The 14,920-nt window shown below is 39.5% G+C and overlaps 1 protein-coding gene across 1 annotated transcript in view; it reads right to left on the bottom strand.

The window, feature by feature from the left end:
* Nucleotides 1-12,794, bottom strand: part of crp (transcription factor cropped) — a 77,412-nt gene extending 64,618 nt beyond the window's left edge. Inside the window, exon 1 of the mRNA XM_073970932.1 lies at nucleotides 11,790-12,794. Coding sequence (XP_073827033.1) covers nucleotides 11,790-11,878 — 89 coding nt within the window. The 5' untranslated portion in view covers nucleotides 11,879-12,794. The remainder of the gene's footprint in view (nucleotides 1-11,789) is intronic.
* Between the last annotated feature and the right edge of the window lie 2,126 nt (nucleotides 12,795-14,920).

Genomic DNA, 14,920 nt, shown 5'->3' with positions numbered 1-14,920 from the left:
AGGACTACCTATGGTGAAAATTTTTTGCCCGATCGGAGAGGTGTCCCTAAACGAGACTTGTTCCACATTTTAACAGCATGAAGGAAAATTCAAACAATATAGTTTTGTTGTAGTCCTTATGTGACCTGTTAAATTGGCCTTACTTAGACCTTTCGAAAGAAAAATCTCTCACAATATCAAAACAGAGTCGCATACAAACGACATCTACTGTTAACTTACTTTCCTAAAATTTTGGATGAGTATTTGTAAACACATGTTGTGTCTTGCCGTCGACCATCTAACCCACCCACCTAACACCAGTAAACATTCTAAACAAAAACACACTTGTTTTTGGTGGTTTGTCAAATCATAACGAAGATTGACGAGTGTAATGATGATGACAGCAGCGAAGATCGGCATCCATCATATGGTGATGATGACGATAGGAAACCCCGCTACAATTTTCCAACCCAATGAATGCCAAATTAATATGCCTTGTTAATAAACGAATGCACGGATGGACGCGTACGAAGAATAAATGAATGAATAAAGAAGAAAAACAACAACAACCAAACGACGACCGGTTGACGCAAGTGACCTTTGCGTAGCTCAAACAAATTAAAACATTTGATTTGTATTTCAAACGAACGAATGTATGTACGTATCTATGCACATTCGACGTAAATTTATTTCTCATCACGTCAACACACAACTCTAGAGCTGTGGCATATCTATAAGATAGTAGTCCGAGGCAGCCAGGCGAGAAGTACGAGACGTACATATACAATGCGAGGAAAAAACACGTACACCTTTTTTTACCTCATCAACCTGGAACCAAAACAAAGCGGAAAATACAATTTAATATATTGTACGAAAAATTGTTGGGAATTAATAGGTAGTCTTCTGTCCGTCCGTGCCAAGTGTGTTATGAATTCAATTTTATATACCGTTGTTTTCTCGTATTTTGTCCGTCCATCGAAGTACGATTTTTTTACTTTGTTTTTTTTTTTTTTTTTTTTTTTATATATATTTAGTTTTTCTGTTTTTGTTTCTTATCAACACCAACAACACCCCACATTCAATTACTACAGCCGCCTGCCTGCCTGCTGTTTTAACGAAATATGGACGGACGTCAACCGACCGACCAACCATATGATTTTAAATAGCGGAGGTTGTTTTTGTTTGTTTTGTTGTCATCGTCGTTCTGTTGTTTTTGTTGTGGTGTTGCGTGTCGAATATATTAATACATAATATAAAGAAATTCATTTACATATCACATTGGAAAAAAATCAGCTGATTTTTGTATACATAACACACATGGTGGTTTGAAATGTTCCGGGCAGGGCAGCAGCAGCAATAATAATAACAAAGAAAATTGAAATTTTTTCTCTGGAGTGTTTTGCATGGAATTGTTTATAAGGATGAAACAATTGTTGTTCCATGGCGGCTTCCACAGAATATATGAGTACCATATTGCTGGATCAACTGACACCGATGTTTTCATTAATGATCTTGTCAGAACTTCCTTTGTTCAAGGATGTTAAAGAAACCACGAAAAAGTGTAAATTTATTTTCAAACCACCTTTATGATGTTGGCTAAGACGCCTTAAATGATGTCTGCTGCAGGGGATATACGGAAGCAAATATTAACAGTGTCACTAGGTGCTGACAAAAGGTCCCCTTGGGAATATAAATATTTTTGCTAAGGCCAGTCATTTGTAAAGGGTGTTTTTTTAAGCCCCATAGAACTTGAAATTATAAAACATAACACAAAAAATTAAATTGTAATCAAAATTTTTTTTTTTATTCGAAAGATCAATACGTGACATTAACATTTGAAAATGATTTCGGGCATATGGGCACCGCGGCTGTTCTTGACGAAGTGCATTCTGGACGTCCAATTTTTGTCCACTTTTTCGAGCACTGCTGGCCGTATGTCACGAATAACACGAACAATGCTGGCCTCCAAGGCATCAATTGTTGCTGGTTTATCAGCATAAACCAGTGACTTCACGTAGCCCCACAGGAAATAATCGAGAGGTGTCAAATCGCACGACCTTGGAGGCCAATTGACAGGTCCACTTCCCGAAATCAACTTATCGCCAAATTTTAATTTAAAAAGGTCGATGGTTGCGTTCGCCGTATGGCACGTAGCGCCATCCTGTTGAAACCACATCTCCTCCGGATCAATGTCATCCATATTTTCAAACAAAAAAATCATTGATCATGGTGCGGTGACGATCTACATTGACCGTAACGCGAGCTCCGGCCTCATTTTTGAAGAAATAAGGTCCGATGATGCCACCAGCGTGAAAACCGCACCATACGGTGCATTTTTCTGGATGTAATGGAGTCTGTAGGGTCTCTTGTGGATTGGTCTCACTCCATATGCGGCAATTTTGCTTATTAACAAACCCACAGTTCGACGAATGGCTTGTTCAGATGGACGATTATGTACGCCATACAAATGACGAAGTCGTCTATAAGTTGCGCGAATCGACGACTGATTTTCAAAGTAAATTTGGATAATTTCGTAGCGTTGTTCAAGCGTGAGTCTATTCATGATGATTTGTCAGAGTATACTGAAACAAATAAAAAAAAGTTTGTTTTGTTTATTGTTGAAGTTCAATCTCATTTTCGATTGTTTGAGTGGAGTATTCCCCCATTGGCTCAACTTCATTTATTACCCTCTATTACAGAGAGTAATGTTTTTCAAAACGAACTGACAGTGTTGCAAAATTTTACTGATCGCTACCAATATCATGATTTCATCCCGGCGAAGGGAATTATCAATTGGCTTCTCAGTTTTTGAAATGATGCCTTTTTAGCGAAAAACCGAACTCTTTAAGTGTCTAGTATTCTCATATGAATGAGAATCACACTCACTTTTCGGCTTTCAGTTCGTTTTGAAAAACATTACTCTCTGTAATAGAGGGTAATAAATGAAGTTGAGCCAATGGGGGAATACTCCACTCAAACAATCGAAAATGAGATTGAACTTCAACAATAAACAAAACAAACAAAAAACAGCCAAGGCACGGGCGAATGAATGGAGCTTTGTTAAAAACAAAAAAACAAAATTCCAATAACAACCTCACAGGCAACTGTGTTGGTGTTCTTTTCAACTCACAGAATTCGAAGAATTCTTAGTTGATACGTGCTGACATGTTGCAAAATATTTTGATTTTGGTGTTTCTTTGGAAAAGCCGAAAAGTGAGTGTGATTCTCATTCATATGAGAATACTAGACACTTAAAGAGTTCGGTTTTTCGCTAAAAAGGCATCATTTCAAAAACTGAGAAGCCAATTGATAATTCCCTTCGCCGGGATGAAATCATGATATTGGTAGCGATCAGTAAAATTTTGCAACACTGTCAGTTCGTTTTGAAAAACATTACTCTCTGTAATAGAGGGTAATAAATGAAGTTGAGCCAATGGGGGAATACTCCACTCAAACAATCGAAAATGAGATTGAACTTCAACAATAAACAAAACAAACAAAAAACAGCCAAGGCACGGGCGAATGAATGGAGCTTTGTTAAAAACAAAAAAACAAAATTCCAATAACAACCTCACAGGCAACTGTGTTGGTGTTCTTTTCAACTCACAGAATTCGAAGAATTCTTAGTTGATACGTGCTGACATGTTGCAAAAAATTTTTTGATTTTGGTGTTTCTTTGGAAAAGCCGAAAAGTGAGTGTGATTCTCATTCATATGAGAATACTAGACACTTAAAGAGTTCGGTTTTTCGCTAAAAAGGCATCATTTCAAAAACTGAGAAGCCAATTGATAATTCCCTTCGCCGGGATGAAATCATGATATTGGTAGCGATCAGTAAAATTTTGCAACACTGTCAGTTCGTTTTGAAAAACATTACTCTCTGTAATAGAGGGTAATAAATGAAGTTGAGCCAATGGGGGAATACTCCACTCAAACAATCGAAAATGAGATTGAACTTCAACAATAAACAAAACAAACAAAAAACAGCCAAGGCACGGGCGAATGAATGGAGCTTTGTTAAAAACAAAAAAACAAAATTCCAATAACAACCTCACAGGCAACTGTGTTGGTGTTCTTTTCAACTCACAGAATTCGAAGAATTCTTAGTTGATACGTGCTGACATGTTGCAAAATATTTTGATTTTGGTGTTTCTTTGGAAAAGCCGAAAAGTGAGTGTGATTCTCATTCATATGAGAATACTAGACACTTAAAGAGTTCGGTTTTTCGCTAAAAAGGCATCATTTCAAAAACTGAGAAGCCAATTGATAATTCCCTTCGCCGGGATGAAATCATGATATTGGTAGCGATCAGTAAAATTTTGCAACACTGTCAGTTCGTTTTAAAAAAAAGTTTCATCAAAAGCAGCCGCATTCCCAGAACTGGAGATAGACCCGGAGCCAGATTAAGCAGAAGAATGACTAACAAACTTATAATAAAATACCTAACTGTTACAACAAAAATTGTTTGTGAAACATATTACGATGTGCAGAGGTTGGACAAATGTTGTTGTTGTTGTAACGGTGTTTTTGTTATGTTTATATGTTCGTTCCTCTGTTCAATCTGGCTCTGGGTCTATCACCAGTTCCAGAAAAGTAGCTGCTTCGATGGGATGTAGCCACAGATCCACTGGAGTTAGATGGGTAGGTTTGGCGGGGCAGCTAAAAAGGTGTTGTGTGTCTTGCGGGCCCATGCCGCATACTGGGCATATGTCTTGCACGGCGCGATCGATTTCCGCCCAATACGAATTTAGGCGACTGCAATATCCCGAGCGTAGTTGAGCCAAAACTACTCTGGTTTGTCGTGGCAGCAGACGCTCCTCAGCTGCGATAGATGGAGGATGTACTCCGAGTACTTTATTCACACTATAATTGCCTAAGGAAAGCATCTCATTGTGTTGCTATACAGGAAGAATTTTTGCCTCCTCATGTAGATGGTCCACTGAAGATTTGAGGAGGCACCCTGTCGCTGTTCTCAGGGCGGCATTCTGGCAAGTTTGAATCTTTTTCCAGTTCGAATCACACAATCTCGGGGACCAGACTGGAACCGCATAGATTACCACAGACCGACCTATCGCGTTATACGTGGCCAACAAGGTTTCTTTATCTGCACCCCAAGTGCTGCCGGCCAGGGACTTGAGGACCTTGTTCCTACTTTTCAACTTGTCGCAGATAGCTGTGGCGTGTGCGTACGACGTGAATGTTGTGTCGAATGTGACCCCTAAAATTTTAGGGCAGTTTGTGGTCGGAATGGGTGACGTAGGGGATGGAAGATACCAAGGAACGGTCCTGACCGGTTTTAACATGGCAAAGCCCAGGATTTATCTTGGTCCCTCTTTCATCCCAAGTGGACACTGACCTCCCCGTGGTGTCACCTGGGGAACTGCCTTTAACACCCGTTAAAGGTAGTGAGCTAACATGTGCCGCGCGTTCACCCATAAGAACGTTAAAAACTTGGGTTTGGGCGTCGGGTTAGTAACCCTCCCCTAGAAAAAACAGCCTACTATGAAAAAACGAAAGAAAAGAAAAACAAACCCCTCTAAAGTTGACGAACCCCGCAAACGTTTTAAGGACCATGATCTGCGAATCTGCACCTGGAATGTTCGCACTCTTTATAGAGAAGGTGCAGTCTTCGCATTGGCAGACGTACTTGAAAAGTACAAGACCGATATTACTGCCATACAGGAAATACGATGGATTGGGAAAGGCGTCACAACAACATCTAAAGGTGACGCACTGTATTATAGCTGCCATGACGTAAAGCATGAGTTTGGTTGTGGATTCGTAGTTAGTCGGAGACTAAAACATCTTGTATCCAGCTTCACTCCAGTGAATGAAAGACTTGCTGCAATTCGAATAAAAGCTAAATTCTTCAACATCAGCTTTATTTGCGCTCATGCTCCCACTGAAGAAAAGGATGAACAGACCAAAGATATATTTTACGAGCGCTTAGAAGAAACATATGACCGTTGCCCTGCCCATGACATTAAAATCATTCTAGGCGATTTTAATGCCAAAATTGGAAAGGAGAATATCTTTGGCCCAACAGTCGGGAAATTCAGTCTCCACAGTGAAACATCTGACAATGGTATGAGACTGATAGACTTTGCAGCTGCAAAAAACATGGTAGTTAGCAGTACCAGATTTAATCATCTCGATATTCATAAGGGCACCTGGCTGTCTCCAGATCAGAAAACAAGAAACCAAATTGATCATGTTGTGATAGATGGAAGACATTCATCGAGCGTGTTGGATGTACGATCGTTCCGAGGCGCAAACATTGATTCGGACCACTACCTTGTTGCAGCAAAGGTACGCACCCGCTTAAACGTAGCAAACAAAGTACGAACAGACACAACACGAAAGTTAGACATCGGTAAGCTGCAATCACAACAGATAGCCACAGCATATTCCACTCAACTAGCCCAATTGCTTAATCAAAGCCCTCCTCATCCCGATAACATATCAGCGCAATGGCAAAGCATTGCCCACTCCATGCAAACAGCCGCAAAATCCATACTTGGATACCAGAGACCTCCACCAAGGAATCCATGGTATGATGAGGAGTGTCGTGCTGCCACCGAAGAGAAAAATGCGGCATATAAGGCTACTTTACAATCCGTAGCAACGCGTAGCGCACGAGAGAGATACAGGGAGAAAAGGAGAGAGGAGAAACGTCTTTTCCGCAGGAAAAAGAGAGAGATGGAAAAGCGGGAGTGTGAAAAAATCGAGATGTACAGGAGCCAGAATGAAGTCCGAAAATTCTACCAAAGAGTCAAGCATCAAACTGATGGCTTTGGTACAGGCACATCCTCCTGTAGAGACCAGCAAGGTAATTTGGTAACTGATACAGATAGTGTACTCAGGATATGGAAAGAACATTTTTCAAATCTGTTGGTATCCAATAGCAGCGAAGACGACGAAGATACCACAGTCCCAATCCCAGAAGATGGTATTGAATGTATACCGCCCAGCCAAGATGAGGTAAAGACAGCAATAAATCGGCTGAAGAATAATAAGGCAGCAGGGGCCGATGGCTTACCAGCCGAGCTGTTCAAAACCGGAGGCGACACGCTGATAAGGTGTATTCATCAGCTAGTTAGCACCATCTGGCAGGAAGAACGAGTACCCGACGATTGGAACCTGAGTATCCTGTGCCCCGTCCACAAGAAGGGAGATAAGACTGTATGCTCTAACTATAGGGGCATAAGTCTACTCCCTATTGCCTACAAGATCGTGTCAGGGATATTGTGCGAACGACTAAAGCCAATGGTCAACGAGATTATTGGACCATACCAATGCGGCTTTAGACCTGGCAAGTCCACCATTGACCAGATATTTACCCTGCGGCAAATCCTGGAGAAGACCCAAGAGATGCAGATCGACACCTACCACCTTTTTGTCGATTATAAAGCAGCCTTCGACAGTCCGCTGCGCTCAAAGGTATTCCAAGCCATGTCTGAATTTGGTATTCCCGCAAAGCTCATCCGGCTTTGTAAAATGACTTTAACTGACACGAGGTCCTCAGTTAAAATAGGAAATAACCTCTCCGAAGAGTTTGGTACCAAAAGAGGTTTCAGACAAGGAGACAGCCTTTCGTGTGACCTCTTCAACATCCTGCTAGAAAAGGTTATACGAGAGGCAAACGTCAAAAGAAGTGGCACAATCTACACCAATAGTCACATGTTACTTGCTTATGCTGATGATATAGACATCATGGGTCGATCAGTAAAAGAAGTAACTGATACCTTTATAAAAGTCGAAGGAGAATCTGCTAAAGTGGGTCTGGCGGTAAACGGTGAGAAGACCAAGTTGATGGTGTTGACGCGCAATGCGTCCATTGAGCTCGGACCGACTGTGGAAGTTGGTTCCTATAATATTGAGGTAGTAAAAGACTTCGTCTACCTCGGCACCTCCGTCAACACAACAAACGACATCAGTTGTGAAATAAAAAGAAGAATTGTATTGGCCAACAGATGCTACTTTGGATTAAGTAAGCAGTTTAAAAACAAAGCCACATCTCGTCAAACAAAAATAACGCTCTACAAAACACTGATACTACCCGTGCTGATGTATGGCTCCGAAGCCTGGGTACTTGCGCAAGCAGACATGGCAGTGCTTGGTGTGTTTGAGAGAAAAATTCTTCGAAAGATCTACGGACCAATCTGCGTTGACGGTGAATATCGACGTCGCATGAACCACGAGCTGTATCTGCTATACAACGACATCAATATTGTTAAACGTATCGAGATGCAGCGATTGCGTTGGCTAGGCCATATCAAAAGAATGAGCGATGATGAACCCACTAAAAAGGCGTATGAATACATGCCACATGGCGGTGCACGCAGAATTGGCAGGCCAAGGAATAGATGGCGCAAACAAGTGGATGATGAGATGACAAGGCGCGGTATTCCAGAGAGCAAAGCAACAAATAGAGAGGAATGGAGATCTCTTCTTAGTTCGGCCTATAGAACAAATGTTCTGTAATGGGCCAGCTAAGTAAGTAAGTAAGTAAGTTGTGGTCGGAATTCTGCTACCGTCGACCACGACATTCAACTCACGTCCAAACTGCGCTGTCCATGTGGTGAACAGAGTGGCTGTAGATTTTGTGGCGGAAATCTGCATATTCCTCGAATGGAAAAAGGTGGTAAGATCGGTTAAATAGTTGTTCAGTCTCTCACAGATGTCATCAGGATAGGTACCCGACACCAGGATCGTGCAATCATCCGCATACGTCACGATCTCAATGCCGTCTGGAGGGGGTGGAATACAGGAGAGGTAGAAGTTAAACAGTTCCGGAGATATCACCCCACCTTTAGGAACTCCCTGTTTCACTCTACGGGGTTTGGACTTATTATTCCTGAATTCCACGTACGTATCCAACGTTTCAAGCTTGGCCGGAGGGTTGTCCGCTCAATGTCCTCAAACAGCGTGGAGTGCCTGACTGTATCAAAGGCTTTTGATAAGTCAAGCGCCACCATCACTGTTCTATCGCACGGCCGTGTCTGGTTGAGTCCTTTACAGATATATGTGGTAATGGCGTGCAGCGCTGTTGTCGTGCTGTGCTGCTTACGGAATCCATGCTGATGATCGGCAACTTGATAGCTATTTCTGATATTGGGGAGGAGCAAGGCCTCAAGTGTCTTTGCTATGGGCGACAAAAGCGAAATCGGTCTGTACGATTCACTTTTGCTGGCACCCTTGCCTGGCTTCCGTAGTGGCACCACCCTGCCCATTTTCTAGACTTCGGGAACAACGAGGGTGGCTAGCGACAAGTTGAAGACTTTGGTGAGATACTCGACTCCCGGCTCATCCAGCTGCTTCAACATTACCATGGAGATTCCATCTGGGCCCAACGCTTTAGCGTTCCTGATGGCATTGGCAACATCATCCATTGTAAATTGTGGTGGTTCATCCTCGGCAGGAAGAGATCTGATGCGACGTAATACTCTTCTCTTCGCCCTGTCACTCTCGGGATGCTCGACAAACTGTCGATTGAAATTACTTGCGCACCTCCTCTTCGGGTAAGTCAACGTAACGTCGCCAAACGTGACTGAGGCCCTATCTTCCCTTCTTCCAGGGTTCGAGAGTGACTTAACCGTTGCCCACAATTCACCTATACCGGCTCCAATGTTGCAGCTCTTCAGATGATTTAACCATTTGTTCCGCTTATGCTCGCCGACCAACCTGTTAACTTCCAGTGTCAGCTCCCTGACTCTGGAGTCATTGGGGTTGATAAGACGAAGGTCATCACGCTCATTTGCTAATCCCGTCGCCTCTGCTGGGAAATTTGGTCTTACTTCGGGTATTCGACCAGCTGGGATATGGCGAGCGGCTGCAGCAGTGATGAAGTCCCGGAACTTCCTTTCCGCTACCCGAACATCAGAAGGATTGGGCAATTCTCTGAAGCGGTGATTGGTGAACTCTCTGAAACTCGGTCAATCAGCTTTTTTATGATTGACGAACGTGCGGCGTTCAGAGGTGATGGAGTCGGGTGGTCTGCTAATGGAGACAATTATGGGGAGATGATCTGATCCAAGGGAAATGACGGGTTGCCAGGTAACGTCAACGGGTGGACAAATTTTAGGCACGCTTAGCCGTAGAAACTGGACCTCAAGGGTTATCTACGATGAGAATTTCAAAACTATCCTCGAACAGGTCTTAACCGGCACTTAAACGAAAATGTTGAACTTTTGTGAGGGAGCTACAAGAAGGTGTTGCCCTATTCAAACCTTCCTGGAACTTGGAATGCACGTTTGAAAAAATTTTTAAGATGCGGAAAGTTTCGACTAAATCAGATATTCAATTCGTAATTTGTCGTGTTAATAAGTCCTTGTAGTTGTTGCAGAGAGGGTTTTTTAGAGCATTTTGACAATTATCTCAGGAGATATGAAATTTCAGGTCTATATAGACGACCACTAGAGACAAGACCTATATCTCGGGAAGTATGGACTTCCCCCCGGAATATTTTATATCGTTGTATTCAGGATGCCAAGGGCTATCTACTGTAAAAATTTCAGCCCGATCCGAGAGGTGCCCCTAAACAACCTAAAGGTGTGAAAGTACGAAATTTATATATCGTTGTATTCAGGATGCCAAGGGCTATCTACTGTAAAAATTTCAGCCCGATCCGAGAGGTGCCCCTAAACAACCTAAAGGTGTGTAAGTACGAAATTTCCGAAATGTCAATACCCATATCTCGGGAAGTATGGACTTCCCACCGGAAAATTATATATCGTTGGAATCATGGTCCCAAGGGCTACTTATGGGACCGATCAGAGAGTTGCTCCCTAAACGACACTTGTTCCGCAAAATGTTATGACCGATATCTCGGAAAGTATGGGCTTCCTCTGTGGTAACTATATGTCGTTGTGGCCAGGTCTCAAGGACTACCTATGGTAAAAATTTCAGCTCGATCCAAGAGGTATCCCTAAACGAGAACTCTAAAACCGGTCGTTTCATGACATTTTCATCTTAAACAAAGACAAGTTGCAGGTTGTACAATGAATGCCATAGGCAGGCAGGGGTGTAAACAACCTTTGAAAATAACACAAGATTGTTTTGTTAAAGATTTTTGCCGGGTGGTACAGCTGTTTCAGCAATAACAAGTAATCAACAGCCAGACAGCCGTATTACACCACCACAACCAACCGCAGCACAAAATGAAATCTGAAAAACATACGGTCGTTAGTACCGACAACGCGGCGATTAGCAGTAAATGTGAATGGAATGAGAGAGAAAGTAATTTAAGATAAGAAGCAAGCAAACACACAAACAAAACTACAGCTGATTTTACAAAACAATAAAACAATTGATTTCCACGAAATCATGGATTATTTTTTTAGTAGTTTTTGGCAATTGGATGCTTAATTTGCTGTTATTTTGGAGTCGTCGTCGTGTACATTCTTTTCAAAATTCGTGGACTTCATAGGAACATCATGGAAATGAAACAATATCGGCAAAAACAAAGCATTCGTTTTTGCGCCATACTTTTTTTTCTCATGAACACACACACCAATACATACACAACAAGTGAGGCCATATGTTTTTTTTTTCGTTTGTCTTGTTGGTGATTGGTGATTAAAGCTGGCTGGCATCAAATTGAAGAAGAAACGAAAAAACGTAGGACAGAGAAGTAGCAACAGCAAAAAACAGTTGATATTGATTAGAAAACATATGGCTTTTGAATAGAATATCATCAAATAAAAAGTAATCAAAAACAAAATACAAAACTGCTGATTTCGGCTTATGCAAATTCAAAAACAAAGTATCAAAGAAATATCTCAAAATTCGAATAATTAATTTTGTACTTACTGTAATTCTTCATCCAATTCTTCAGTGCTTTGATATTCAACATTTTCCAATATCACTTCCTCAGTTTTAATAGGAACGGTTGAAGACATTTTACAACTTGTCCACAATAGATATTAAAAGAATATATTATAAAAATTCGGCTTTTCACAGTTTTATTTTGCTCCAATTTTGTATCTATTAAAAGCAATTCTTTTCTTTTTACTAAAAACCACGTGTTTTTATTGGTATACGTTTTATATTTAGATCAGTTGTATTTAGTTTAACAGTATAATGAGATTTTCAATTTCTCCGTATTCCTTGTTTAAATTTCTTTCGCATTTTTTGCATTAGTTATTTTATATATTCACCAGTAATTTTTGCTTAAATTTAATGATTTTTCTTCACCAAGAACCGTCAAACTAATTCCAAGATGACGTTTTTCTTCGTTTTGTTTTCTCTCTTTCATATGAAAAGATGACGCTCTCTTGCAATAGGATCTCTCTCTCTTATTGATGTGTTTTTCGCCGCTTTATTTTGGGCGACTTTTGTGTTTTTGTTTTTCTAGTTTTCTTTTTGTGTTAACAGCTGGCTATTCGCCATATACACACACACTCAGATATGTACTATATACTTTTTTTCATGTGGTAGATATTTTTCAGCTGTTTTTTTTCTTGTTTTGCTTACACAATTTAGCGGCAATTTTTCAATAGAGAAAAACTTTCATGGTTTTTTCTTCATACTGTTCTCACTGATATGAAAATATTTTGTATTGCTTTATTCACTGTACTTTTTTGAATTACTTAATTTTTTGCCAATCGAATTGGTTTATTTCACAATTTCAAATAATTCCCTTTCTCACAAATAGTTTTTTTTTTTTAATTTACAACACTGTTTACATTTGAAAAAATTGTAAGGGTGTTTCACATTCTCATTTTATTTTTAATTTTGTTGTTTTTGTTGCTTCAAAAATAACTAGCGCTTCAACATCCGCGTCATTGAAAAATCAAGAACGAAATGAGTTGAGAGATTGAGTAGGACCTACGCCGATTGGCTGTCAGCCGACTAAGCCGAGCCGCCGATAAAATTTAAAACTGGCGCCGCCACAGCCGAAAATTTCTTCGCCCTCATTCGACTTAAAATCAGTCGCCGTCTCTTGTTTGTAATAATCAAGGCACATTTATATAAGGTAGAAGTGGCAATCAGCTTTATTTTTACATTTTTTGTAAATTTGTTTTTCAAAATGTAATAGGGTCTACTCATGATATTTGAAACTTCGAAATTTTCTACCATAAAATACTTATTATCATCCTAAACGTGTATTAAAAATGACCTACGACAGTCCTGAATGCTTCATATTTACATTTTTATTCAAATTTGTTCTATTTTAGAGGATTTTCAGAACGTATTTATGTTTTTCCTGAGAAAAATTTTAGAACGACCCTATTATTCAATATTTTCTTTGACATTTACCCCCTGTTTTTATACCCTCCACCATAGGATGGGGGTATATTAAGTTTGTCACTACGTTTGTAACTACTCGAAATAATCATTGTAGACCCCACAAAATATACAGTATGCAAAGTTCATATTCGTACACCCCTAAAAAATGAATAAAATCGTTATTAATTCCATATTTTATGTGCAAATATGAAATAATTGATGGGAATTACCATAACGAAGAAAGATTTGAGAATAACAAAACAAATTTTTAATTTATTCCGTCATTTAGGTATAGATGGCGCCTGTGTGGGTGGCAAAGTTCGTATTCGTACACCTATAAGCACTATATATTTGGAGTTTTTAAGGATTTTCAAAGCAAAATACCACAGATTTTTGTTCTTTTCTTCTTTTGGAATGACTCTGCTATAGAAATATGTACAAATAACGGTAATTTTATTAAAAAATTTGCATGAATAAAAAGTCGGACGAATATTTGAAATAATTAAGAAAAATGTGCTAGATATGATTAACTATTGCAATTTATTCCCGAATTTCGGACGAAAATAGCTAATAGCAGTCCTTCTATACAAATATTCGAGGTCTAATATGAAAATAAATGTTGTTAGCGTTTGGAAATGCAAAGAAACGTAATCCGGGCTTAGGTAAAGTAAACACATTTTTGGTTTTTACTTGGTGAAAATCGCAAGTTTCGCTTCATATTTGACATTAAATGTATTGAAGTTTTAGAATACGGTTTCGAAAATCATTTTATGTCAAAAACTGTGAGAAATTATGCAGAAAAATGAAACTGTACAAGTTTTCATAATGTCCGCGTACGACTGAAATTCTACGCTTACTATGAACGAGGGTTATGGCTGCCAAAATTGGGAAAATAATGGTTTTTATTTCTTGAAAATTATATTTCTTTACCGAAGGATCCAAAATTAGTGCAAAAATGTCAAAAGAATGAAGTAAATTGTCCAGGAAAGAACGTGGGGTAACCTTTTGAAGAAATGCATTATTTTCGGGGAAATTTTCATCCTTAAAAAATTGTTATTCCTCGTAATTTCCGATATGTCTTGACATGAAATGACGTTCGAAACCGTATTCTAAAAGTTCAGTACATTTAATGTCAAATATAAAACTAAACATGCGATTTTCACCAAGTAAAAACCAAAAATGTGTTTATTTTACCTAATACGGCGTTTATATTATAGTTTTTTGCAGGGTTAACCTTCTTTATGAGGATTTATTTGAAGTATACGCAATGGAAATGGCATTTGAAACCCAGACCCACTGGGTTAACCCGCTTATATGTAAACGGCCTATAAGCCCGGATTACGTTTCTTTGCATTTCCAAACGCTGACAACATTTATTTTCATATTAGACCTCGAATATTTGTACAGAAGGACTGCTATTAGCTATTTGCATCCAAAATTCGGGAATAAATTGCAATAGTTAATCATATCTAGCAAATTTTTCTTAATTATTTCAAATATTCGTCCGACTTTTTATTCATGGAAAATTTTTAATAAAATTACCGTTATTTGTACATTTTTCTATAGCAGAGGCATTCCAAAAGAAGAAAATAACAAAAATCTGCGGTATTTTGCTTTGAAAATCCTTAAAAACTCCAAATATATAGTGCTTATAGGTGTACGAATACGAACTTTGCCACCCACACAGGCGCCATCTATACCTAAATGACGGA

The sequence above is a fragment of the Musca autumnalis genome, unplaced genomic scaffold (assembly GCF_047663935.1).
Source record: "Musca autumnalis isolate F117 unplaced genomic scaffold, ASM4766393v1 scaffold_2, whole genome shotgun sequence".
Taxonomy (NCBI): Eukaryota; Metazoa; Arthropoda; class Insecta; order Diptera; family Muscidae; genus Musca; species Musca autumnalis.
The sequence above is the reverse complement of the archived record's forward strand: the minus strand, read 5'-3'. Positions and strand labels throughout refer to the sequence as shown.